The 27,867-nt window shown below is 46.2% G+C and overlaps 1 protein-coding gene across 3 annotated transcripts in view; it reads right to left on the reverse strand.

The window, feature by feature from the left end:
• The window catches only part of ATAD2B (ATPase family AAA domain containing 2B), a 190,857-nt gene that overhangs the window by 83,168 nt on the left and 79,822 nt on the right, over positions 1–27,867 (reverse strand). For all 3 annotated transcript variants that reach the window (XM_073568304.1, XM_073568305.1, XM_073568303.1), the window contains exons 11-19: positions 21,043–21,158; positions 20,229–20,403; positions 13,201–13,289; positions 10,995–11,154; positions 8,015–8,105; positions 6,691–7,002; positions 5,743–5,872; positions 5,413–5,599; positions 591–776 (exon numbers count right to left, since the gene is read on the reverse strand). In XM_073568304.1, the coding sequence (XP_073424405.1) occupies positions 591–776; positions 5,413–5,599; positions 5,743–5,872; positions 6,691–7,002; positions 8,015–8,105; positions 10,995–11,154; positions 13,201–13,289; positions 20,229–20,403; positions 21,043–21,158 (1,446 nt within the window). The remainder of the gene's footprint in view (positions 1–590; positions 777–5,412; positions 5,600–5,742; positions 5,873–6,690; positions 7,003–8,014; positions 8,106–10,994; positions 11,155–13,200; positions 13,290–20,228; positions 20,404–21,042; positions 21,159–27,867) is intronic.

The raw sequence follows: 27,867 nt of genomic DNA on the forward strand, positions 1-27,867 counted from the left end.
TATCTCAGTAACTTGTGGGTCACGATACAGCACCATTTACATTATGAAATCTTTCTCCATTTACCTAGAAGTTATGGATGTGATTCTACTGCATCGGTACAAGAGCAAAATTAATGACAAGGGCGGCAGAGAGAGGCCGGCCGCTATGCTGGCGCCCCAGAGAGGCCGCCCGCCCATACAGGGACCCCAAAAAGGGCTATGGATTTTAGGGTTCAAGGAGACAGAAACCTATATGATATTAAAGGAGTTGTTCTAGGACCAAAGCATAGTTGACATTCTTAAGGCACCTACACCACCACTATTCATGTAGAACAATGCTACATCTAAATGGCTCACAAAGGTGAATATCAATCTTACAAACAAAATTTTACACGAGTTTACATGTACCAAAGAGTCCACCATGGCCACCATTGCAGTTTCCACAGGAGGAGTCAATATGCTTAATTTAGCCAGTGAACCAACTCATTTTTTCCATTTTGCTTGATAAAAACCAGGCTAGAAGTCCGTTCTATTTTATGTTTATTAGCTTTACGTAAATATATATTACACACACACACAGATACACACACACGTGACGAGCAGCTTCTTACCTCATCCGGCAGCTCCCTGTACACAAGTTCAGAGGTAGACAGTAGTAATATAGGAGAGAACGAGGGGATATCTTGCAGGAGCGTCAGAAAGGTAGCCCTCACAGTTTCACTGACAGCCTCCCACCAGTCGCCAATATGTGGCATGTAAACAACACTGGGTACTGTCCGCCGAGCTTCACGGAACACCTGAAGAACAAGACCATTAAATGAAAAGTGTCATCAGAAAATCCTTTTATGTAAGCCGTATCTGACATTTCATCATAATATGAAATAAATGCGCTGCTTTGTAACTCGGGGGCTTCTCACTATATCCAGACTTGTTCTGGCGCACATGCCAGGGTTATGCTCACACACAGAACCCGTAAACTGCTGCACAGATACCAGTCATCCACTATATTTGAAGTCAATCTGTCAGAAGGTTTTTGCTATGTAATCTGAAAGCAGCATGATGTAGGAGAAGAGAGACTGATTCCAGGGATGTATCACTTACTGGACTGTGTTTTGTTGTTTCAATACAATCATTGTTTTATCACAAGGAGATTATCACTACAGGACTAGGTGCCTCATGCTTTGTAGTCCAGCCACGATCCAAGCACTGATTAGAAGCCGTCAATATAAATTGTACACAGAAATCTGCCAGTGTTGCAGGAGGAGTGGGACTACAAGACACAAAACTCTATGTCCTGCAGTGATAGACTCCTGCTGTTAAAACACTGATTGAATTCAAACAGCAAATACACTGGAATCAGGGTCTCTGTCCTTACATTAGATTAAATTGCAAAAACCTGTTGACAGATTCCTTTGAGAGGTTACCTATCCTAAACACTCTCCCAGGAGCATACTGATACATTGCTGTTAAAATTAGGTGCCTGGCCTAACCAGAAACCTCTCCGCTATATATTCTTGGTTGAGATGTGGATAGGGAAAAGCTGGAATTTAAACACAGCGATCCGGCGAGAGCCAGAGAAGAGGTCGAGGGGACAGCGGCCCGGCGAGAGCCAGAGAAGAGGTCGAGGGGACAGCAGCCCAGCGAGAGCCAGAGAAGAGGTCGAGGGGACAGCGGCTCAGCGAGAGTCAGAGAGGAGGTCAAGGAGTCAGCGGCCCAGCTAGAGCCAGAGAGGTGGTCGAGGCGAAACGGCCCTGCGAGAGCCAGAGAGGAGGCGACAGCGGTCAGTAGAGAGCCAGAGAGGAGGTCGAGGAGACAGCGGCCTAGCGAGAGCCAGAGAGGAGGTTGAGGCGACAACGGCCCTGCAAGAGCCAGAGAGGAGGCGACAGTGGTCAGTAGAGAGCCAGAGAGGTTGTCAAGGTGGCAGGAGCCGCGAGAGCCAGAGAGGAGGTGACAGTGGTCAGTAGAGAGCCAGAGAGGTTGTCGAGGTGGCAGGGGCCGCAAGAGCCAGAGAGGAGGCGACAGCGGTCAGAAGAGAGCCAGTGAGGTCATCGAGGTGGCAGGGGCTTGGATAGAGCTAGACAGGAGGCGACAGCGGTCAGTAGAGAGCCAGAGAGGTCGTCGAGGTGGCAGGGGTTTGGATAGAGCCAGAGAGGAGGTCGAAGCGACAGCGGCCTCTAACTAGAAATGGATTTTACCTAACATGCAGTGGACGACTAATTACAGAGAAGGGAGCCACCTAGCGGCTGGCATTTTACAGAGATAAAACTACTTTTTCGGTCAGTGAGGCGATTAAACAACCTTGCTCTTTAATATGCTGGCTACCAAATGGAGCCAAGTTTATGAATACAACAATGACCATTTGAACCCGTATGATTTTTTTTTTTTTTAATTTGACATAACGATTTAAAGTTAAGTCTCACAATTTTCACAATAGAAGAAATAAACCCAGCATGCAGCAGGCGAGGAGTCAGATAAATTTGTGAAATGCCCGCTTGTTATTACTGTACATAAGGAAAAAGTTTTCAATCAGTGGTGATAAAGGGAAAGACCAGAGCTACGGCATCTCACGAATACACCAGTCTTCCTTTGCTGAGAGAAGCAATCATATGAAGTCACTGCAAGCTTTTGTCCCAAGACTTTAAATCAAAGTTCCTCAAGGACAGAATAACCCTGGTGACCAATTCCCACCAACTCAATAAGTCTGTATACATCCATGTACAGTCGGCTCCCTCTAGTGGCAGCATTGTGTGCAGCTCTGAGAACCTAAAGACTAGATAACCCCATAACATTGATAAAAAAAATACCTGATTTACACAGATTTTTAAAACTGGTATGGGGCCGCGTACAACCAGCCCAAATATACCAAAGATTTAGCCAAGAATTTCCAGATTACACTTACATTCCGAGAGCATGAAACAGAGAACATTTGGAATGGATAAAACATCCTCATTTTCTTCTTTGCGCAGTCACAACAACAGATTTAACATCTGGAACCATTTAACAGCTCACTAAAAGAGACAGGATTTTCTGCCAGTTGACAAATGTGGCGTGTGGATCCACTTAATTTGGGGTTTGTCTGCAAATATGCCGGTTATCTCCTGGGCATTGCAGACCAAGAACGACTCTGGCCAGAGATGGGTACCTAGAAGGTGATTAGACCTTGCTGGGCTCCTTCATACATAGGGCTAAAGAGTCAGAATGTCTAAAAATGGGAAAGCGAGGGCAAAAAGGGGAAAGGAAGGAGAAAAGGAGGAGAGAGAGGGCAAAAAGGTCCTTCTAATGCACCTGACTCATGAGGAAAGTCACAAACTAGACGGACAGTAGAGACACTTCCATTACGGTCTAGATTTGAGGAGACAAAAGTGTCTGGCACAAAAGTTAATATACCAAAGGGGAATGACCGGGTTTCAAGACAGACCCCCTGGAGGAAGTCTTGACCTGAGATGTGTGAAAACAAGTGGTTTTGAACTAGAATTTAGAAGGTTGAAACAACCTTAGAAAGATCCTACAGGTCAAACAGAAGGAGAGAAAACTGGTTGGATTCGCAGCATTTCAAAAAGGAGAGGAGAGGGTTTTTTCATGTGCAATGATGTATGTGGGATCACGAGGGCTTCCCGGAATTGGACTTGATCAGCGGTCAAGTGGGTTTGACAATAGCAGTTCAACAACTATGATGTTAAAACACAGTCGCTGTAAATTAGGGAGGAAGAGAGTACTCTTGAGAAAAAGATATCTTGAAGACTTGGAGAATAGAAGTGTCATGACCAACCAGGAATGGAGAGGAACAAGCTGAAATTGTGTGGCATGAACTGCATAGTGAAGGAATCTCTGGGGAGGGTGATGGATATGTGGAGGTAGGCGTCTTTTGTGTCCACTGTTAACAGGAACTTGCCAGACCCCATTGAAACTATGAAGGAGCACAGAAATTCTACCCATGAAGTGACAAAGCTGGACACAGTTGTGGAGATGATTCAGAACCAGTATAAGGTGAAACAATACATATTTCTTGGTAACCAAAAGTCAATTTTAATACAAACCTGGGAATCCACCCAAGAAGAAATTGGATAAATTATCCCTCACAGAGGAAAGAAAAGATGGAGAATTCTTTCTTGTATTCAGAGAAGACAACCTCTCCGACATCATTAACTTCAGCTCGCTAGACTTCATAAAAGAGAAGATTACCTCCCACCTGAAGGTGTCCCATGATTTGGACAACTGGCTACTTCAGAGTTTGGAAGCAGTCTGCCCAGGTTGATTGTGGTGGTGCCAGGAAGGAGAAGGCTTGAGGAAGGTTTCTTCAAGTCTTGAGGAGTTGAAGCCTGACTGGAAAGTCTGGCACTTGACTGCGAGAGGGATGAACATTTACCCCTGGTTGTCTCAGAGGTGATCTCGGATGATGTGGCACCAAACAGACAAAATTCTTGAGAATGGTAAACCACCCAGAGATTTGTGTAGAAGCGACATCGGCACACCAGGGATTCAGAAAAAGGTCATGTGGAGTTTAGACAACGACTCCGGTAGACAACGACTTCTAGCTTCTAAAGAGGCCGAGTAAAGCCATGTGCCGGAGTGGACAATCTGATTGGCTACATCACAAATTTCCAGGGTACTGGAAAGAATTCCATGGCGTAACTGAGTGGACGAGGTAAAGACCAACTAATAGGCTGGGCTCGCCACCTCAAAGGCATACTCCGCCAGGGGTTCACTGCGTCTGTCAGTGAGATCGGAAATAGCCACTGCATCCACATGGGAAGAGGACTTGATGACCTACCACTAAAAATGAGATCAGGCAAAAAAATAAATTTCATAAAGTGTCTGGAAATTTGGTCATCTGGAAGCGTTCCACAAGGTGTTTCCATCCTCTTAGTCCAGTCTTCAACTTCTTCCTCACTCGTTGGTACGTGCCTTGCTCTGGAAGGAGAGCAGGCAAAAGTATGGGGCATGGACCAACTACCTGAGGACCTAGAGGCCATGAAGGCACCTGCCTGAAATCACAGAGAGAGGGGAGACAGTGTCACTGCTTCAGCACTGTTCTTTCTTCCCAAAGAAAAACTCTGTCCTTTTGCCAGCCTAGAAGAAAATAAGGTAATTCCTAAGGAAGAAAGAATTTTGGAGAACCCAGAGCTGTGTCTACCACCTACATGACACGAAGCTAAGGTGGCTTTGCTCTGTTCCAGCAAAGGGTGTCGCCTGTGGAGGAGAAGCTGACTTTTTCTGAGTTCTCAGTGTCAGCTTCCTAAAGGCATCACCCAACAACTGTGGTTCCAGTGTCCCTCCAATGAAGTGAGAGAGAAAGATTAACACTTCCCGAGATGTAAATTACTAATACTCTGTGCAGAGAAGTTACTCAGTCTGTGGCCCCAGACTACGAGCATAACAAATGCAGGTCAGCCCATGAAGCATTTCCCCAGGGCTCAGCAGCTTCCTACTAACCTGTGCACAGGACTCCTCAGGAGTTTTAGCGCTGACTGAGTAAAGTGCTGGCAAGTCCAGTCTATGCACAGAGAACTTTTCAAGAATGTGCAACACAGCTGGAGCAAGGTGCGAAGTCTGCCCTGAGCCCGGCTCCCCAGATAAGAGAAACCTGGGCCGATAAGAGGTGGGCTGGTGACAAGCTGATCTGCAAAAAAAGATATACGATATGTTACATAATGCAAAATGTATATATATTTTGCCAGAGATCATTACTAAGCACATACATAGGTCCGATTACCAAGCCGTACATGACAGCCGTTGTGTACCCTCCCTTTCCCGGCCACTCACGTTGTAAAGTGGAGGAAGGGCTTGTGGGGAGCAGCAGGCTGTTTCTTTGGTGATCCTGAGGCAGAACTCACATCAAATATGGACAACGGGCTCTCATCCTCGCTGTCATTCAGAAGGAGACTGGGCTCGTCTGCAGATGGGAGAACGCGGGTATTAGAACAAATCTCGGTACATAAGACACTAGATATGAGCTGGACATTGCCTTTGTACATATGAGAGCATACAATGTAAGTTATCCTGTCATATTAAAGGGTATTTTTGCCCACAGAGGACATTATCACCTTTCTAATTATTGCAGCCCCCCTACCGGCTCTGAAATGGATGAAGGAGTGGCATGCTTGCTCCACTCTTTCTCCGAAGATGGCAGACTTAAATTTCTCCAGCTGTCCCACCAACAATGAAATGTGCATGGGCACCTCCGCTCATTTCTGAGCAGGATCGTTGAGGGTCCTATCAGTCGGACCACCTGTTTAAAACATTTTCACCTCTTCTATAAATGTTAGGAAATACTCCTTTAAATAAGGCGTCAAGGATCAACCATTGCCCTATTCACCTCCTCCTTACTGTAGCTGTGCACTGAGGTAGCCAAGTGCCCCTCCTCCATTTTAATAGCTGGTGAAGGTGGTGGGAACCCCAGAAATCCCCTCACAGTGCCAGGCAGCCATAGCTGCACGAACATTAAGTCTTACAAAAATCCTACAGATTAATTTGATGATGATCTGTCCCAATTTTGGCAGAAAGTGCTTAATCTTTTATGTACTACTGCAGACTAGGCAAAGGGAGGGGCTCTTGCTGCAGCCAGTTGTCTTACAACCAGTCACAAGACAATGACGAGGAGTAGGACATTGCTGATGTTCTGGGGCACACAAGTTATATATCGACTCTGTATAGATAAAATAGTATTAAAGTGAAGCAGGAGACTGTAATGTTTGTGAGGACCATCATTACCGTCTTTCTTGTGGTCTCTGCTAAACTCAGCGTGAGGAAACACTTTGTGCAGGGCAAGGATTATGTCCGTGAACGTCCTCTGGAGCAGGGGCCTTATGACGAGCGTAAGCGCGTGCCCGGGAGACATCACAGCACGTTGAGAAGCAGGCACAATGTTTGTCATTGCATGGTAGAAATCGTAAGCACCAAGAACAACTGAAGAGACGTCCAGCTGTAGCTTCTGACTGCTGGCATAGATCTGGGGGTAGCGCCGGCGAAGGGCGATCAAGGCAGCCTCAGTGCAAAGTGCTTTAATGTCAGCTCCGCAGTAGCCTGAAACGCGACACATAAGGGAGAGAAGAAGAAACCTATCAGCGAGTACAATCCATGGTGCCACAGCTCCGACAGCAGTCATCCGTGCAAACAGACGACAAAGGCAACGGCGTCCAGAAAGATCTACACAATTATGTTTCTGGCCATCTTAGACGATTACAGGGTCTCAGAGAAAACCGTCTCGAAACCAAAAGGTAGCTTTAATGCAAACCGGTTTTAGCTACTGATGTAAAACGTCTATTTTTCAGAAATAAAAATGTTTGCACACAATATATAAAGTCATGTACAACTTTGCCTCCGGCTAATCAGAACCATTTGGCAAATAATTCTGTATTTTGGATAATGGTTCGGTACAGCAAATCCCTTACTAATGCAACGATCAAAACACTATAAAAGTGAAGTGGTGGGTGGCCACCTCAGATATTAAAATGGCAAACATACAAAACAAACCCATAAACCACCCTCCTGTGCCTGCTAACAAAAAGCAAGGTCATGCCAAAGGCTTACGGCCTAAATAAACTTTTCTATATTTTTTTTTTATGTATTGCAGCCCTTTTAAGGCTATGTGCACACGCTGCGGTTTTTGCTGCGGTTCCGGCCCTGCGGAACCGCAGCAGTTCCGCAGACATGGTACAGTACCACGTAACCCTACGGGTTTTCAAAACCGCAGTGCTCACACTGCGTTTTTTTCCGCGCGGTTTTGCTGTGGTTTATAAAGCGCAGCATGTCAATTGTTGCTGCGGATTCCGCTGCGGTTTCACACCTTTAACATAGCAGAAGTGTGAAACCGCAGGCCAAACCGCAGCAAAACCGCAGGTCACTTTACCTGTGGTTTTACCTGTGGTTCCACGGGGAAAAACCCGCAGGTGATTCCGCAGTGTGTGCACATAGCCTAAGTCTCCAGACCCCGATACGACTGATCTGCAGAGCTTTTATGGGGCCACAATGTATAAATGTATGTATGCATGTATGTATGAATGACACGACTGATCTACAGAGCTATGTGACTCACCAACGCATTTTTCTGCCAGTTCATCTAGGAACGCATCGGACAGTTTGGGATTCCAGTCCCTGGTGTGTATCTGTAAAATGTGCTTTCTTGCCTGGGAAATAAACACATCATATTTTAGTTCACTTTAAGGTTTGAGGGGTAAAGATCCATGAGTAGGATACTAAAGTAATAGTTCAGGTAGAAGAGAACCTCTCATGCGACAGACAGTGGACATACAATGAAGGGGTTGTGTAGGATTAGAAAAACATGGCTGCCCACCCCACCGTAGGTTCTGCTATATTACACACACCCTACCAAAAGACACGGTGCAGTTTTTGGAGCAAAGCGGTCAACTTTATAATTCCTGATAAACAAATATATAGTATATGAAAACAGGCGCATTATTTTAATAAACGGGGAGGACCAGACATCTCAGCCTATCTAACCTGCCCAAAGCTTATTATACCTGACAGCAGAAGTTACAGCGACCCTCCTCTCTCCTCGCTGCCTCCTCCTCTGCCCCTCAAATTCCAGTCCTCTTCCATTCATAATGGGCAGCGAAGTGGCAAGACTAAGGCTAGGTTCACATAAGCGTTTGAGTCCGCAGGGTATCATCCGCACACGCAAGCAAAACGCATGTCTACGCAGCGTTTATGCGCATCATCTTACGCATGACGGAAAAAAAAACCCGCTGTGTGTGCATGCGTTTGTATGCGTATTTGCAGGTGTGTACATTGTTTATGCGCATGCGTTCGATATGACACCAGACAAAAATGGGCATGTCTCATGGGATTACATTTTGAAGAACGAGTGCGTACGCAAGTCCTTGGGTACCAATGCGTTCCCATAGACAGTAATGAGTTTTTTTGACGCACTCATCCGCGTACCTGACAGATTTTTGACGCCTCAAAAAATGCAACATGTTGCGTTTGCCGGACACCGCCGCACACTGCGAAACGATGCATGCGTACGCAAAAGCATGGGAGCGCATGTCCCTGCGTACACCATGTTAAATATATGTACGCGTGACGCATGCGGAACAAACACTGCGCGCACAGACGCAAATGTGAAACCAGCCTAAACCATGCCTGCCCCCTGCCTTTCATGACACCCACTGATGACACAGTGCATTTGTGTTCAGCCCTCCTGAGTCAATACTTTGTAGGACCACCTTTCGCTACAATTACTGCGGAAGTCTTCTTGGGTCTGTCTCTACCGGCTTTGCACATCTAGAGGTGATATTTTTGCCCCTTCTTCTTTGCACACTCGCTCAGTGAGATGGGATGGAGACATCTGTGATCAGCAATTTTCACATCTTGTCAGAGATTCTCAATGGAATTTCATTCTGGACAGTGACTGGGCTGTTCACACACACGAATTTGCTTTGATGTAAACCATCCATTGCAGTTCTGGCAGGATGTTTAGGGCTGTTGTCCTGCTGGAAGGTGAACCTATGCCCCAGTAGCTAGTCTTGTGCAGCCTCTAACAGGTTTTCCCTCCAGGAACACGCTGGATTTAACTCCATCCATCTTCCCTGTCCATGCTGAAAAAAAGCATCTCTGCTGCAATGATGCTGACACCACCATGTGTGACGGTGGGCATGGTGTTTTCAGTCTGATGTGCAGTATTTGTTTTTCGCCACATAGAGTTTTACATTTAATACATAAAGTTTTATTTGGGCACCTTCTTCCAGTTGGTCGCTGTGTCCCCTACATGACTTTTTGCAAAACGCAAACATGATTTCTTATGGCTTGCTTTTAAAAATGGCTTTCTTCCTGCCACTATTCCATAAAGGCCAGATTTGTGGAGTATGAGACTAATAATTGTCCTGTGTACATATTCTCCCACCTGAGCTGTGGATCTCTGCAGCTCCTCCAGTGACCACGAGCCTCTCAGCTGCTTCTCTAATTAGTGCTCTCCTTGCCTGGGATGTCAGGTTAGGTGGACGGCCATGTCTTGGTAGGTTTGCAGTTGTGCCATACGCCTTTCCATTTTTTTTTTTTTTTGTTACAACCCAATTGTGCATAGGATCTGATCACCCATACAATTTCTGAAGAAGCCATTTGGTGAAACGCGCATTGAAGGGATCAGTGGTAAACTTACTCTTAGATTTGTATATCCTCTAAAAGAGAAAATTGCCTCCTTTTCTGCTATATAACATTAGTTAGCTTTTATACTTAGCACTGTTTGGTATATGTGCTTACAATGAAACCTTCCAATATTCACATCAGCACAACCGAACCTTGACTCTAGGCTTACAGGTGCTGGTCTCTGGCTATAGACTGACTTTTATAGTATGTGGATTACCTGGAAACTAATTCCTTATTATTTGACTATGCGGTGTTTATAGGACTCGATTGGTTTACATGCAATTTCAGCCCCATCCTCTAGGTGGTGCTATTATTCTAATTATCTGTAAAATGATGTATTTTATAACATTAATACCCAATTATCTATATTAAATTATTCTAAATAATTCAGAAATACTTGCCACTTAGTGTTTTGGTATATCACATAAAATCCTAATTTAAAAAAATAAGTTTGTGGGTGTAACGTGGAAAAATATGGAAAAGTTCACAGGGTATGAATACTTTTTCAAGGCACTGTAAGTAAGGTCGACCTTCACAGCATTTTAGTGGGGGGCCAACTCTGGGCACTGCCCACCGATCAGTTGCAGGTCCCCAGTAAGATGGATGTACACCGTATACTGAACAGTACATTCACAGCGGCCCCTCTTAAGTAACGTAGCTCAGCTTCCATTGAAGTGAATAGGAGCCAAGCTGCAGCACCTGAGAATGACCACTACACAGCGTATGGGGCCGCGAAGTACCGACCGTACATCCAGCCACTGTGTGATCGGGGGGTCTGCATGCCCACCAATCTGATACTGATGAGCTATAATTACACTAAACCATCAATGTCAGAGTCCTGAGGATTACACGTGCCTATATATATATATTTTTTTCCCCCAGTGTGTATTCCTTCATGGAGGCGGTCTCACCTTCTGATCAGGTAAACTGAAAAGAAATTCCCTGTCAAATCGACCAGGTCTCCTGAGTGCGGGATCTATAGAATCAAGTCTGTTTGTAGCACCAATAACTATTATCTCGCCGCGATTGTCCAACCCGTCCATGAGTGCCAGCAGGGTCGACACGATGGAACTGCAACACAGAAGAGAAGAGGAGAGAATACACATGGATTAGTAAACGGGCCCTGTGCAGCGGTCCTGGGAGGCCACCACATGAGACTCCAGGGTTGTGGCTACACCTCCTGTTTCACATATTATATATCACACTCTATAACGACCTGTCATCCTTATTACGGCATAGAAAAAAAAAAAAAAAGTGTGTCCTCTCCTGGGGGGCAGAGATCTCAGCGTGAAAATTACTAGTAAATAAAATATGCCTGTTTAGGAAACTGGACAGGACCTCTACTGCCAACTATTGGATATAGTAATCAGAAAAATAACAATATCAACCCTTTAACGGGGCTGAGACTTATAAGAAGCCAAACCAGACACTTCATTTGCAGACACGTGTTTCGGGGTATTTGCCTCTCATCAAGGCAAAACAAAATGTCCGATTTGATTGGCAGAGTGAGAGGCCTCTGAAAGTAGGTTTGAGGGGGAATGTTTCTCCTTGTGGAGATTGACAAATTGACTTAAGGTAAGTGGTGACAAGTCAGTTTTCCTGGTTTGCACTGAGGAGGGGAAAAAAAACAAAACGTGTTTGCAAACAGTGTCTGGTTTGGCTTCTTGTCCCAAGTCATGTGTGAAAGCATGCTATAAAGTAAATATTGACTAACAGAATTGCTAAGTCCAATAGGGGGCGCCCAAAAATTCAACTGACACACTTAATTTCCACACGGACCATTACATGGCCTGTAATCCCAACTTGGAACTCTTCACAAGGAGAAAATGTAACCCCAAGACATATAGTACAACAAAATGTACAGAGCCCCTTAAGGAGGGAGCACAGCAGTACAACGAGCCTCAGGAAACTCTTGAGCCTTGTGTTAAACTCTGATCTTCCAATTACCTGCATTACTTAAAGGGATTGCCCGGCCACCAAAAACAAAACCGTTCAGAATACCAAAAGTGGTAAGACTTCCCTTACTGCTTCCTCGCTTCTCCCGTATCGACGAGTCCCCTGACGGTCTCTGCTCCATGTGGATGGATAAGTGACCTGTGCTTCTAATCACTGGCTGTAGCGGTGATGTGTTGGTCATGGTTGCATCCAGAAATTGGTTGCAGCGGTCACATGCCCATCCCTAAGGAGCAGAACATACAGTGACCTGCCAGGGAATTTTGAAAGCATTGGCATGAGAGCAGAAGACGACCAGCAAGAAAAGTTTTATTACAGTGGCCGGGGAAAGCCCTTTAATTATTTTGTACTTGTGCCATGTAGTCCTATCCTCAATAACAAGTTCATAGGTCAATGTCCACAAATACTCTGTGCTGCTGGGGACTCGAGACGTTCCCCCAAGGCACTCTACCCTTATCAAGCCCCTTGCTAAAATTCTCCTCTTGGAACAAGAGCTGAATTATAGGGGTTTCCTAGCTTCAGAAAACCACATGTCTCCAGGTGCAAATGAAGACCACGCTGGACCAGGAAAGCTGAGTAAAGCACAACGTTTCCACTGCTGCTCCCGGTGTCTACGCACTGATGTCACATGCTTGGCGTCTTTTACCGTAGCTGCAGACAATCACAGAGCTCAGTCACATGCACACCGATATCATGGTAGTGATAACCCAGTTCATTTTGGGACCTTTTTATTTGTTTATAGAGGTTTTCCAAATTTCTGAAAATCAGTCCCACGGCTGTAGTTATTTTTTTTTTGTTTTAAATAATAAAACGAAGCCCTTCACATCCTCCCCAGGTTCGGCGTTGCTGTGTATCCGCTGCTGCTTTGTCCACAGCGCTTACGTCACACAGACAGTGTTGCACACACATTGATGGCATGAGCCGCGGAGACTCCGCTCCAGACTTGGGAAGGGAAAGTAAAGAACAAACTGCAGCCTGAGGAGGGTTTTTTTTTTTTTAATGAAAATGGAAAACCTCTACAATCTTCTATAATCAGATAAATATAAGGAACCCAAAATACCAGGTCATGATTACCAAGCTGGCTGTATATAGAGGGCCCCCCTATCCTCATAGCGGAAGACACAACATACATGAACGTCATCTATGGTGCAAGCAGAAACTTACCTGTGTATCTGATCCTGTCTGCTGGAGCGTACCGGAGCCAGACCATCTATCTCATCAAAAAAGATGATGGATGGCCTCATCACGTATGCCTGCGAATGAAAACAGCGGTCAGGAGAAAGGCAGAGCATAATGAATAAGCAGTGTACAGGAGTACAGACCACCTTACCCTCTCTCCCGGCAGCCCAGGTCACCTTACCCTATTCCCCAGCAGCCCAGACCGCCTTACCCTCTCTTCCCCACGGCAGACCACACCGCCTTACTCTCTTCCCCACAGCAGCCAAGACCGTCTTACCCTCTCCCCCGGGAGCCAAGACCGCTTCGCAGCATTCCCCCCTCCCTAGCATCAGAGACCACTTTACAGTATTCCCCCTTCCTCGGCAGCACAGAACGCCTTCTCCGTACCCGGCAGCACAAAACGCCTTCGCCGTTCCCGGCAGCACAAAACGCCTTCGCTGTTCCCGGCAGCACAAAACGCCTTCACTGTTCCCGGCAGCACAAAACGCCTTCACTGTTCCCGGCAGCACAAAACGCCTTCGCTTTTCCCGGCAGCTCAGACCAAAGGGTCTAGGAGCAGGGGTGCAAGACTTGTTACGGATATTCTACAACCCCCTGTATCATGTCCCGCCACCTCAGCCATAACTCAGTAGACCAGTTTCCACTGGAAAGTTCCTTTAACCTCCTTCTGAGAATTCTCGAGCAGGTTTGATTTCTTATGTAAAACACGAGAAACAAACATCAATATGCAGCGCGAGCGACATAATTATACTCGGCAAAATGGAAGAGGTGGCACAAATTGCTCATAATATCCTAAATGGCTTCTTACAGGAAAGAACGCACTTAAGGAACAACATTACTTCCAATTATTATAAATATGCTAAATGTTTTTCTGAATATAACATTTTTACATCTACTTTGCAAAATTACTTTTGTGAGCAACAAAGTAAAACTACACGCTGTGCACGGCTATGATTGTCAGCAAAACTTCCAGAGATGGAGGAAAAGGGAGTAAAAAAAAAAAAGTTACCGCAAAATGAGTGTTTTTTTTATTTATTTTTGAAAAATGCCAGCCTCTTAGAGGCAGCAGCATAGACCCATCGTTTCCTGTGTCTCCCAATGAAAAATCAAGAAGATTCATTTCAGAACTTTTTCCTCTTTTAACGTTGCCAATAATCTGTACAAATCCATTGAAAAATAAAACAATTTTTTCTTTTTTTTTTATTAGAAAAATAAAAACCCTAAGAATGTGGTGGCATAAATGTGCACACCCTTAAAATAATACTTTGTTGAAATATCCTTTGAATTGATGACAGCACTCCGTCTCTTTGGGCAGAAGTCTATCAGCATGACACATCTAGAATTGGCAAACTTTGCCGACTCTTCCCATCTCTTGTGTACAGCGCCCTCTTCTGGTCACCCACTGATTTTCTATTGGACTTAAACTGTTTTCCAAATTATTATGCAAAAAGAGTTTCGGAGTGATAAGGTTAGAATTTTTTTGTTTGTCCTTTAACCCCTTCCTGACATCCGACGTACTATCCCATCCATGGGACCCGGGCCCCTATGCCCATGGACGGGATAGTACGTCTACCGCGATCAGCGGCGCCCACGTGGTGAGCGCTGCTGATCGCGGCCGGGTGTCAGCTGATTATCACAGCTGACACCCGGCACAATGTGTCAGGAGCGGTCACGGACCGCCCCCGACACGTTAACCCCTTGCACACCGCGATCAAACACGATCGCGGTGTACCGGGAGTTAAAGGGAAGCATCGGCAGGGAGGGGGCTCCCTTCGTGCTTCCCTGAGCCCCCCACGGCAGTGCAATGTGCAGCGCTGCTGCGGGGGACTCCTTTCCTCCAGGCCCCCGAATCTAAGATGGCGACGGGGGCCTTCGGGGGGCCTGCAGGAAGCTGGCTTCCTCAGTGCCTGCAAAGTGCAGGCAAGAGGAAGTCTTCTTCAATGCCTGTGACAGATTGCTGATCTGTCACAGTGATCTGTGATGTGATAGATCAGCGATCTGTCACAGGACAGTGATGTCCCACCTGGGACTATGTAATAAAGTAAAAAAAAAAAAAGTGTAAAAATAATTTTAAAAAAAAAATCGCCAAATAAATTAGTAAAAAAAAAAAAAAAAAAAAAAATATTCCCCAATAAATTCATTTTATGAAAATAAAAAACCCCCAAAACAATAAAAGTACACATATTAGGTATCGCCGCGTCCGTAACGACCCGCCCTATAAAACTGTCCCATTACTTAACCCCTTTAGCGAACCCCTTAAAAAATAAAAATAAAAAACGAAGCAAAAAATAATGATTTATTATCATACCGCCAAACAAAAAGTGTAATAACGCGCGATCAAAAAGACGCATATAAATATCCATGGTACCGCTGAAAACGTCATCTTGTCCCGCAAAAAACGAGCCGCCACACAGCATCATCAGCGAAAAAATAAAAAAAGTTATAGCTCGCAGAATAAAGCGAGGCAAAAATAATTATTTTTTATATAAAATAGTTTTCATTGCATAAAACCGACAAAACATAAAAAAACGACCTAAATGAGGTATCGCTGTAACCGTACTGACCCGAAGAATAAAACCGCTTTATCAATTTTACCGCACGCGGAACGGTGTAAACGCACTCCCCCAAAAGAAATTCATGAAACGCTGGTTTTTGTTCATTCTGCGTCCCAAAAATCGGAATAAAAAGCGATCAAAAAATGTCACGTGCCCGAAAATGGTACCAATAAAAACGTCAACTCGTCCCGCAAAAAATAAGACCTCACATGACTCGGTGGGTCAAAATACGGAAAAATTATAGCTCTCAATATGTGGTGATGCAAAAACTATTTTTACAATAAAAAGCGTCTTTTAGCGTGCGACAGCTGCTAAAAATAAAAACCGCCATAAATAGTAAATCAAACCCCCCGTTATCACCCCCTTAGTTAGGGAAAAATAATAAAATTAAAAAAAATGTATTTATTTCCATTTTTCGGTTAGGGCTAGGGCTTGGGTTAGGGCTAGGGTTAGGGCTCGGGTTAGGGCTCGGGTTAGGGCTCGGGTTAGGGCTCGGGTTAGGGCTCGGGTTAGGGCTCGGGTTAGGGCTCGGGTTAGGGCTCGGGTTAGGGCTCGGGTTAGGGCTGAGATTAGGGTTAGGGGTGTGTTGGGGTTCGGGTTGGAGTTAGAATTGGGAGTTCCCACTGTTTGGGCACATCAGGGGCTCTCCAAATGCAACATTGCATCTGATCTCAATTCCAGCCAATTCTGAGTTGAAAAAGTCATATGGTGCTCCTTCCCTTCCAAGCTCTGCCATGCGCCCAAACAGTGTTTTACCCCCACATGTAGGGTATCAGCCTACTCAGGACAAATTGCAAAACAATTTTTGGGGTCCAATTTCTCCTGTTACCCTTCGGAAAATAAAAAATTGGGGGCAAAAATATCATTTTTGTGGAAAAAAATGATTTTTTTATTTTCACGTCCGAGCGTTATAAACTTCTGTGAAGCACTTGGGGGTTCAAAGTGCTCACCACACATCTAGATAAGTTTCGTGGGGGGTCTAGTGTCCAAAATGGGGTCACTTATGGGGGGTTTCCACTGTTTAGGTACATCAGGGGTTTTCCAATCGCGACATGGTGTCCGATCTCAATTCCAGCCAAAAACGTCAAATGGCGCTGCTTCCCTTCCGAGCTCTGCCATGCGCCCAAATAGTGGTTTACCTCCACATGTGGGGTATCCGCGTACTCAGGACTAATTGCACAATAACTTTTAGGGAGCTGTTACCCTTGGAAAAATAAGAAGTGAGGGTGAAAAGATCATTTTTGTGGAAAAAATATGATTTTTTTAATTGTACCGCTGTAAGTTATAAACTTCTGTAAAGCCCTTGTGGGTTCAGAGTTCTCACCACATATCTAGATAAGTTCCTTGGGGGGTCTAGTTTCCAAAATGGGGTCACTTGTAGGGGGTTTCCACTGTTTAGGTACATCAGGGACTCTCCAAACGTGACATGGCGTCCGATCTGAATTCCAGCCAATTTTGCATTGAAAAAGTCAAACGGCGCTCCTTCCATTCTGAGCTCTGCCATGCGCCGAAACAGTCGTTCCCCCCCACAAAACAGGTATCAGCGTACTCAGGACAAATTGCACAATAACTTTTGCAGTCCAATTTCTCCTGTTACCCTTGGTAAAATAAAAAAAATTGAACCTGAAGTATTTTTTTTGTGAAAAAAAGTTAGATGTTCATTTTTTTTTTAAATATTCAAAAAAATTCCTGTGACGCACCTAAAGGGTTAATAAACTTCTTGAATGTGGTTTTGAGCAACTTAAGGGGTGCAGTTTTTAGAATGGTGTCACTTTTGGGTATTTTCTATCATATAGACCCCTCAAAGTGGCTTCAAATTTGATGTGGTCCTAAAAATAAAATGGTGTTGTAAAAATGAGAAATCGCTGGTCAACTTTTAACCCTTATAACTTCCAGACAAAAAAAAAATTTTGGTTCCAAAATTGTGCTGATGTAAAGTAAACATGTGGGAAATGTTAGTTATCAAGTTTTTTGTGTGCCATATCTCTGTGATTTAAGGGCATAAAAATTCAAAGTTGGAAAATTGCGAAATTTTCAAAATTTTTGCCAAATTTCCATTTTTTTCACAAATAAACAAAAATGATTTGAATGAAATTTTACCACTAACATGAAGTACAATATGTCACGAGAAAACAATGTCAGAATCACCGGGATCCATGGAAGCGTTCCAGAGTTATGACCTCAAAGGTACAGTGGTCAGCATTGTAAAAATTGGCCCGGTCATGAACGTGCAAACCACCCTTGGGGGTGAAGGGGTTAAACTCATTGATGTTGATGTGTGTCAGGGCTCTTTATATCACTGAAAGCAATTGCAGATACCTGTGCACATTAGTTTGGCAGGTGTGTCCAAATAAAGGCAAGACTACTTAAGGCGGCTGTTCCACATTATTAAGCAGCCTACATTTTTTGCCAAAATGGGAAAGAAAAAGGATGTGTCGGCTGCTGAGAAGCAACAAATTGTGGAGTATTTAGGTCAAGGCATGACTACAATCAACATTGCCAAGACACTTCATCGTGATCATCGCACAACCAAGAAGTATGTAGCTGATTCCCAGCACACACGTGTGCGTGCTGATAAGGAAAAATTGAGGACTCTTTCCAACAGGCAATTGCATCAGGTTAAAAGAGCAGCTGCAAAAATGCCTTGTCATAGCAGCAGACAAGTTTTTGAAGCTGCTGGTGCCTCCAACGTCCCTCGAACAACAAGATGCAGGGTCCTTCAGAGGTTTGCAGCTGTGCGTAAGCCATCCTGCTGACCACCTCTATCCACTGCACACAAGCAGAAACGGCTCCAGTGGGCCAAACGAGACATGAAGACTGACTTCCAAACTGTTTTGTTCACCGATGAGTGCCGTGCATCGCTCGATGGTCCAGATGGATGGAGTGGAGGATGGCTGGTTGATGGACACCCCATGAAAACACGGCTAAGGTGCCAACAAGGAGGAGGTGGAGTAATGTTTTGGGCTGGAATCACGGGGAGAGAGATTGTTGGCCCCTTTAGGATCCCTGAAGGGGTAAAGATGAACTCCATAATCTATGTGGAGTTTCTAAAACAGCACTTCCTGCCATGGTTCAAGAGGAAGAACCGTGCTTTCCGCAGCAAGATCATTTTCATGCATGATAATGCACCGTCTCATGCTGCAAATAACACATCTGCATCTCTGGCTGCTATGGGCATAAAAGAGGACAAACTTATGGTGTGGCCACCATCTTCCCCTGACCTCAACCCCATTGAGAACCTCTGGAGCATCTTCAAAAGGAGTGTCTATGATGGCGGGAGGCAGTTCACATCTAAGCAACAGCTCTGGGAGGGTATTCTGTCCACATGCAAAACAATTGAAGCACAAACCATCCAAAAACTGACAAATTCAATGGACGAGAGAGTTCAGAAGCTTCTTTCGAACAAGGGGTCCTATGTGCAAATGTAACATCACCGAGAAGAAAGTTTTGACTTGAAAACGGTTTGATTTCATTTTGTAATAAGCTGATAATGCTTATAATTTCACAATTGACCATTTTTTTGTTCAAAATAAAAATAAAAAAGGTTGAAAACTCTGCTGTGCATAATAATTTGGAACATGCATTTTGAGTGTTTCTTATTTTTAAAAATATACTGTTTTCATAGGCAGTTTGTTCAAAAACATTGCAATTATACTAGCATATTAGATGACTGGAAAATAACAATGACTGCAATTCATATAGGTAATTTAGAGAAAATATGAGGAAATATTTTTTGCATAATAATTTGGAACACAGTGTAGATCTGGGCTCTGGCTGCCCCATTCCAAAACTTTGACCTTCTGGTGAAGACATTCTTTCGCCGATTTGGGAGGTCTCTTAGTTATTGATGGTCCGAAAGGTGAAATTCCTCCTAAGCTATTTAGAAGAGGCCTGAAGGTTTTGTTTCAAAATTGACTGATATTTGGAACTGTTCATAATTCCCTTCACCTAGATTAAAGCCCCAGTGTGGGGGCTTTGGTGCCTCCACCATGCTTCACTGTGGGTATGGTGTTCTTTTTGGTGATGCTCAGTGTTAGCTTTGCACCACACATACATTTTGGAATGAAAGCCAAAAAAGTTCAGACATAACACGTTTTCATCCTTTATGTAGGTTTTGACAAAACATAGCTGGCCTTGGATGTTTTTCTCCGTAATAAAAGGCTTTTATCTTGCCACTTCATCCCACGGGCCAGAAACACGAAGGATCCAGGAAGTATACAAACTGGAGCAACGTGGGATCAGTAAGTTGACTAACACTACATTTATCACTTTTATCATGGCTTAATAATGTCTTAAAGAGATTTTCCAATCTGATACATTTATGTTCTATCCCAAGGAGAAGCAATAAAAATGTATAGTAGATGCAGTTTCAACCAACGGGACCAGTCTCTATCGCAAGACCGGAGTACGGACATATCAATATCACTACCCTAGCAAATAGGTGAGGAGTGCTCTTACCTGGTCAAACAGGAGTCGCAACTGGCGCTCAGACTCGCCCACCCACTTACTGAGGCAGTCGGCACCTTTGCGCATGAAGAAAGAGACCTTCCTGTCACCTTGGCTGCATTCATTGGCGAGAGCTCGGGCAACCAAGGTTTTTCCTGTCCCTGGGGGGCCATAAAATAAACATCCCCTGTAAAGAAAAAAAGATGGTTGCCACTATATATTAATGTAACCTAATCACCAGCAGTAATAAATTCCCATACAGAGCTCCAAATCTGCTGTATAAACTAAGTTAAAAAAAAAATTCAGCCGCCTTTCTCCTTGACAACACTAGAGGGAGACCATAATGCTGTATTATAGGGTTCAATGCATGGTGTATGCAGTGAGCTCCCCCTAGTGGAGGCTGCAGGAAGTCAGAAGTGTCATTTATCTCTAGGTTTAAAGGGAATGTCACCCTTTTTTTTGCGCCGGCACTGACATCAGAGGCTTATCTACAGCATTCTGTAATACTGTAGATAAGCCCCCGATGTAACCTGAAAGATAAGGAAAACAAAAATAAGAAAAGGAAAAATGGCGGATCCGTTTTTTTGCAAAACGGCGGATTTTGACTGATGGTAAAATACGGATGTGTGAAACAGGCCTAACACTGATCACACCGCCCTACTTCCACGTATGAGTGCCATCTAGTGTCAAGTACTGATAGCAGCAGAATGTGCAACAGGACCAGTGTCACAGAGGGATATTCAAAGTCTTATGCATCCACCACACTAGCACAAGGGTCCTAGGGCCCCCCAGGTGTACGCAGCTTTATAATAAAGGCCCAACTTACCGGGGAGGTTGAATCTTGAACTTTTCGAAAATCTCCGGATACAAAAGAGGGAAAACAACCATTTCTTTCAATGCATAAATGTGCTGGCTTAGACCTCCTACACTGTCAAAGCGAACCTGAGCGGGGAGAGCAGAACACAAAAAATCACAATGTGCGAGTGTATTTATAGGAACACAGCAGGTAAAGAGATATGCGCTGTATTATGCCTGCGGAGACAGAAGCAAAAAACACCGCTCACAAGTCACGTATCATCTCCTCATGCATTACATTTATCTAGAACAGACCTGGGCATACTATGGCCCTTTGGTTCTTCCTATACGGCCCAGGGACAGGGCTAGAAGCAGTGACCTGCAGGCCTCCCTCCACACCTCTGTTCCAAGTTACAATTTTACCGTTATCTGCATCTTCGGGATACCGATGGATACAATGGTGGAGCCGTCAGCTCCGTCTTCCATCATCCAACTAGGGCAACTAAGTGTCTCATTAGATCGCGCCTGCTGTGGATCTCCAGTGTGCACAGCAAGGAGCGAAGCTGCACACCGGGTGAACGGGGGCGACAGTGCTCGTTTTTTCAATCACTTGTAGGAGGAATATATGGGGGGGGGTCATAATTCTGTGTTGGGGGTCATACATTGTTAGGGGACCATGGAGGCCATCATACTGCATGGGGAGACCACGGGGATCATCATACTGTGTGAGCAAAATGTAGGGCCCATCACACTGTGTATAGAGGGGTGTGGATGCCCATCATAATGTGTGGGTGGGCTATGGGGTGTTCATACAGAGAGAGTAAAAATTCTGTATATAGGGACCTGTGGGGGCCATCATACTGTGCGGGGACCTGCGGGGGCCATCATACTGTGCGGGGACCTGTGGGGGCCATCATACTGTGCGGGGACCTGTGGGGGCCATCATACTGTGTAGGGACCGGTGGGGGCCATCATACTATGTGGGGACCGGTGGGGGCCATCATACTATGTGGGGACCGGTGGGGGCCATCATACTGAGTGGGGCCATCATACTGTGTGGGGACCTGTGGGGGCCATCACACTGAGTGGGGACCGGTGGGGGCCATCATACTGTGTGGGGACCGGTGGGGGCCATTATACTGTGTGGGGACCATGATACTGTTTGGGGACCTGTGGGGGCCATCATACTGTGCGGGGACCTGTGGGGGCGATCATACTGCATGGGGACCATCATACTGCGTGGGGACCGGTGGGGGCCATCATACTGCATGGGGACCATCATACTGCGTGGGGACCGGTGGGGGCCATCATACTGTGCGGGGACCGGTGGGGGTCATCATACTGTGCGGGGACCGGTGGGGGCCATCATACTGTGCGGGGACCGGTGGGGGCCATCATACTGTGTTGGGTAGACGGTAGGGCATCCTACTGAGAGATCATATGGGCAATCATTTCATGGTCCTTACAAAGTGTGTCTAGCCATTATACAATGTGGGGACATGTTACTATTTGGAGGGAAGCTGTTCATAGTACCAGGGCTGAATAACAGAATCGGTATGATTTACTGAGTTTATTAAAGGTTTATAAAAATCTGTAAATTATATGATGTTTATCTACTTAATAAAAAGCAGTAAAATGAATATTAAAATAAATAAATCAATTAACCCCTTTACGACCTATGACTTATAGGTATGCCATAGGTCACCTCCTGCAGTGCTGAGTCGGCATGTTTTCAGGCACATAACAGCTGATCTGATCAGCTGTCATGAGCACCTAACAGTCGCGGTTGGAATCGCAATCCACCCGGAGCTGTTAACATGTTAAATGCCACTGTTAATCTTTGACAGCAGCATTTAATATGATTGTGCCGGAAGTGCATCACTAATACCGCCCATCAGCACCCCATGTCACATGATCCCAGGGCACCAATGGGTTGGCATGACAACCTGGGGTCTGCAGGAGATCTGTGGTTGTCGATCTGCCATGAGCGCTGTCCTGTGGGCGGCGTTCATAGTGGATGAGCATTTCTGCTACACACAGCACGGCTGAAGCAGCTCTAAGTCTTATAAGGAAACTATTAAAGCCACTGAAAAATTAACAGAAAATTAAAAATGTTTTTTTAGAAAAATATTTAAAAATATAAAAAGTTCAAATACCCCCTTTTTGCCCCATTCAAAATAAAACAATTAAAAAAACTACACATATTTGGTATCGCCGTGTTCAGAAATGTCTAATCTATCAAAATGTAAAAAGAATTAATCCAATCGGTAAACGGCATGAAGAGAAAAGGGGGATTTTTGGTACTTACCGTAAAATCTCTTTCAGGGGTGTATGCTGCTGTCGCTAGGAGGCCGACACTATGCAAATAAGAAAAAGTTAGCTACTCCCCAGCAGTATACACCTACGCACAGGCCCAAATTACCTCAGTTGGGGCTAAAGCAGTATAAGGAGCCACTATAAGAAACTCAACCGTAAGAACTCAACCTATGTACCAACCAAACAAGGCACATTAGCCAACACGGTACAACATTAAGGGGAGTGTGCTGTGTCCCCCAATGAAGGCTCCAAGAAAGAGATTTTACGTTAAGTACCAAAAATCCCCCTTTCTTTCTCGCTTCATTGGGGGACACAGGTTACCATGGGACGTCCAAAAGCAGTCCCCAGGGTGGGAAAGAAATGCTGAGAGAAAGGAACTTAGGTCGGCCGGTGTGAGACCGCCGCCTGCAGTATCTTCCTTCCTAAGTCTGCATCATCAGAAGCGTCAGTATCTACCTTGTAGAATTTCATGAAGGTATGGAGTGACAACCAGGTAGCGGCCTTGCAAACCTGCAAAGCCGAAGCCTGGTGAAGAACGGCCCAGGAAGCTCCTACAGCCCTGGTAGAGTGAGCCCTCACCCCTGGAGGAGGCTGTTTGTCCTGGACGTAAAATGCCTCCAGAACCGCTGAACGAATCCAACGAGCAATGGTGGATTTGGAGGCTGGGAACCCTTTCCGATGACCATCCGAGACGACAAACAGGGAGTCGGACTGACGAAAAGAAGCAGTCCTAGCAAGGTAGATTCGAATTGCCCTCACCAAGTACAACTTGTGCAGGGATCTCTCCAAGGGATGAGTTGGAGAGGGACACAGAGGGCAGGACGATGTTCTCATTGATGTGAAAAGCAGAGACCACCTTAGGCAGAAAGGCCGGAACCGGTCTGAGCACTACCTTATCATGGTGCAAAACCAGGAAAGGGGAATGGCAGGACAAAACTGCCAACTCTGACACACTCCTAATCGAGGTGATGGCGACCAGGAAGGCTACCTCCTACGAGAGGAGGGAAAAGGAAATATCCTGAATCGGCTCAAAAGACGCACGCTGGAGGGCGCTCAAAACAAGATTCAGATCCCATGGGTCGACCGGAGACCGGTAAGGAGGCGCTATGTGAGCGACACCCTGAAGAAAAAACTTTGCTTGAGGAAGGAAGCCAGATCCCTTTGAAAGAGGATAGCCAGAGTGGACACTTGACCCTTTAAGGTAGTGAGAGAAAAGCCGGAGTCGAGACCCGTCTGCAGAAAACCCAGAACGGAGGGGAGAGAAAAGGTCATAGGAAACAAACTGTTGACCACACACCACCCAAAGAAGGCTTTCCAACATCTGTGACAGATGCATGATGACGCCGTTTCCTTCCTTGTTTTAGTCATGGTCTGTATGACCTTGAGGGAAAAACCTGCGTCCCCAATAGTGCGGCCTCAACGGCCATGCCATTAAACTCAGAAACCGAGAATTCGGGTGGAAGAGGGGCCCTTGCGATAGAAGGTCTGGACGGTCTGGTAGCCTCCAGGGAACATCCAAGAGCATGTTCACTAGCTGGGCATACCAGGCCCTCCGTGGCCAGTTCGGAGCTACTAACAGAATAGGGACCCCTTCTGCCTTTATCTTCTTTACGATTCTTGGGATCAGGGAAAGGGGTGGGAACAGATAAGGCAAGCGAAACTGGGACCACGGAATCACAAGAGCGTCGCAACCGACGACCATCGGATCATGAGACCTGGCAACGTATTGGGGAACCTTGTGGTTTGTTCGAGACACCATGAGGTCGACATATGGAACGCCCCACCTCAGACAAATTTGGTGGAAGACGGCGGGTTGAGGGACCGCTCACTTGACCCGAGCCCTTGACGGCTCAGGAAATCGGCTTCTCAGATATCCACCCCTAGAAAGTGGACGGCCGAACTGGCGGGAACATGGCTTTCCGCCCAACGCAGAATCTTTGCCACCTCCAGCATGATCTGCTTGCTGCGAGTTCTGCCTTTGGTGATTTATGTATGCCACGGCCGTGGCGTTGTCCGACTGGATTGGATGTCCCGCGAGGATGGACTGCCAGCGGATGAAGGCAAAGGGAATTGACCTGACCTCCGAACGATTGATTGGTAGGAAAGCCTTCTGAGCATCCCAGGAGCCCTGCGCTGTGAGGTGGAGGAAAAAAACGCTCCCCAGCCCAGGAAACTGGCACCGGTGCTGATGACTTGCCACCGAATGAGAAGGAAGGATCTGCTGCGCAGGGCCGAGGTGGGAAGCGTCCACCACTGGAAGGGATAGCCTCACCTTGAGAGGCAGAAGCACTGGTCGGTCCAAGGAAAAACGTTGTTTTGCCCCAGGCAGATAGGAGGGCTGGCCGAGAGGGCGGGAGTGAAAGTGGGCATACGGCGAGCTGGCTGGTGTCGAATTCCATGTCCAGGAATATGAGACGCTGAGCTGGGGTTAGGGTCGACTTCTCTTTGTTGATTATCCAGCCAAGACGGCACGTGTCCAGAGTAATCTGGAGGCTGTGAACGCAGTCCCGGCGAGATCGACTCTTGACCTTGAGATCGTCAAGATAAGGGATTTTAAGAATCCCTTTTGGACGAAGGGTGACCATGACCGCCGCCATGATCTTCGTGAAGACCCTGGGGGTGGACGTCAAACCGAATGGGAGAACCGTGAACAGATAATGGTACTCCTGTAAGGCAAACTGGAGGAACCTCTGATGCTGCACACAAACAGGAATGTGCAAAAAGCAACCCGATTGTCCACAGAACAAAGATATCTTTCCGGCTCCATGGAAGGCGATAACCGAGCGCAAGGACTCCATTTTAACGTGGCAAACCCGAAGGTGGAGATTCAACTGCTTGAGGTCCAAACCCCGGAAAACCGTTCATGCCAAGGAACGGGTACAAATACTCCTGAGCTTAGCAGGGAAAAGACAGGATTGGAAAGCCCTGGGGCATGAAAGGGCTGTTTTGGTGGACGAGAGGGGAAGAAACGTCCTTTTGGAGCGAGGATAAATTCTATTTTGTAGCCTGATGTGACAATGTCCCTGACCCTGGCGTCATCGACCGCCACCAGCCGAGAGTCCTTGAAAAAGAAAAGCTGACCTCCCACCCTGGAAAGATTCCCAGGTGGGGTGACCAGACATTTTGAAGAGAATCTGTGACCGTGGGAACCGGAGAGCTAAGAGGGGGGCTCCTAGACCCCTAACGAGGGGTAGGTCTGAAAGAAGTTTTCCTTCTTTCCCCTTGTGCGGAACAACGGTTCTGCTGGGAGGATCCGCCTGAGGAAGAGAAAGGTCGAAAGGGCCGAAAAGGCTGGGTGCCCTTTCTGCGGCAGGGGCGTTTTGGCCTAGATTGGGGCAGAGAAGTACCTTTGCCTCCAGTGGGGTCCGAAATGATCCAGACCAGCTTGGCCCCAAGGAGCCTGGAGCGGTAGGCCAGTGAGTGTTTTTTTTTTTAAGCTGGATCTGCGTTCCGCGCCTTCAACCAAAGGATGCGGTGAATAGCAATAAATGTTGCTGTTTGCTCTTGCTGAGCAAGCAACAGCGTCCAGGGAGTCATTCAACAGGAATTTACCCGCATGGGCAAAATGGTCTGCCAAAACTGCTAACTCTTCCATGGGAGCTGCCGCCACAATGCTTCGACGAAGTATCTTGGTCCAGGCAGATATTGGTCTTGCCACCCATGTGGAGGCAAAATTTGAGCAGAAATAAGTGCCTGATACCACAAAGGCTGATTTGGCTAGAGCCTTGATCTGTTTGTCCATAGTGAGCTTGAGAGACGTCGCATCGGGAATGGACAGGACTGAGGGGGATGCTAAGCATGAGACCGGCGGGTCCACCTTAGGAGATTCCGACCATTTGCTGATAAGGTCTGAACTAAATGGAATAAAGAATGTCTAGCCGCTTCCTTCCGAGAAGCAGTTGCCGGGATGTTCCCAGAGTCTAGAAGTAGTGACGTCGAACTCGTTGGTCCTGAGCAGTCGCATTTTCCTCTTTTACTTTGAGGGTTTGAACGATAGCCGAAATGATGCTATGTACCCTGTCCTGCGTTCCAGAGGTCTGACCTGCATCATAGTCAGACACTGACAGAGAGGCTACATCTGACACGACGTCCGCCACCGAGGAGAGGGAACCGGCAGAAAGGGGCACCCTTGGTGTTGTCGAATCTGAAGAGGAGCTAGACAGAGTCCGCTTCCTAGACCTTTCTTCTGATCCGTCCCTGTGAAGGTCATGTTCAGGTGCGTGCGAATCACCGTGTAAGGTGTTCGGAGCACTGGTGGAGACAGAGAGATGCGGTATCTTTCCAGGATTTGTATCGGGGACTGTGATCTTTTGGCGAGGTCTGAAAACCGACTGAGACATGGCAACAGTCAGACCTGAGACCGAGTGGGACATGGCAACAGCCCACTCCAGAGGGGGTGTGTGCCCTTATTCCACCATTAGAGTACTCCTGAGGGGCATACATCCTGGAAGGACTGCAAGATGGGCAGAAGGGAGACGGCTGGCCTGAAGCCCACTTCTCTTACAGCGGGCACAAGAGTAGTGAACCACCATAGGATTGT

The sequence above is a fragment of the Dendrobates tinctorius genome, unplaced genomic scaffold (genome assembly GCF_039654945.1).
Source record: "Dendrobates tinctorius isolate UK_male_01 unplaced genomic scaffold, ASM3965494v1 ptg000021l, whole genome shotgun sequence".
Classification (NCBI taxonomy): Eukaryota; Metazoa; Chordata; class Amphibia; order Anura; family Dendrobatidae; genus Dendrobates; species Dendrobates tinctorius.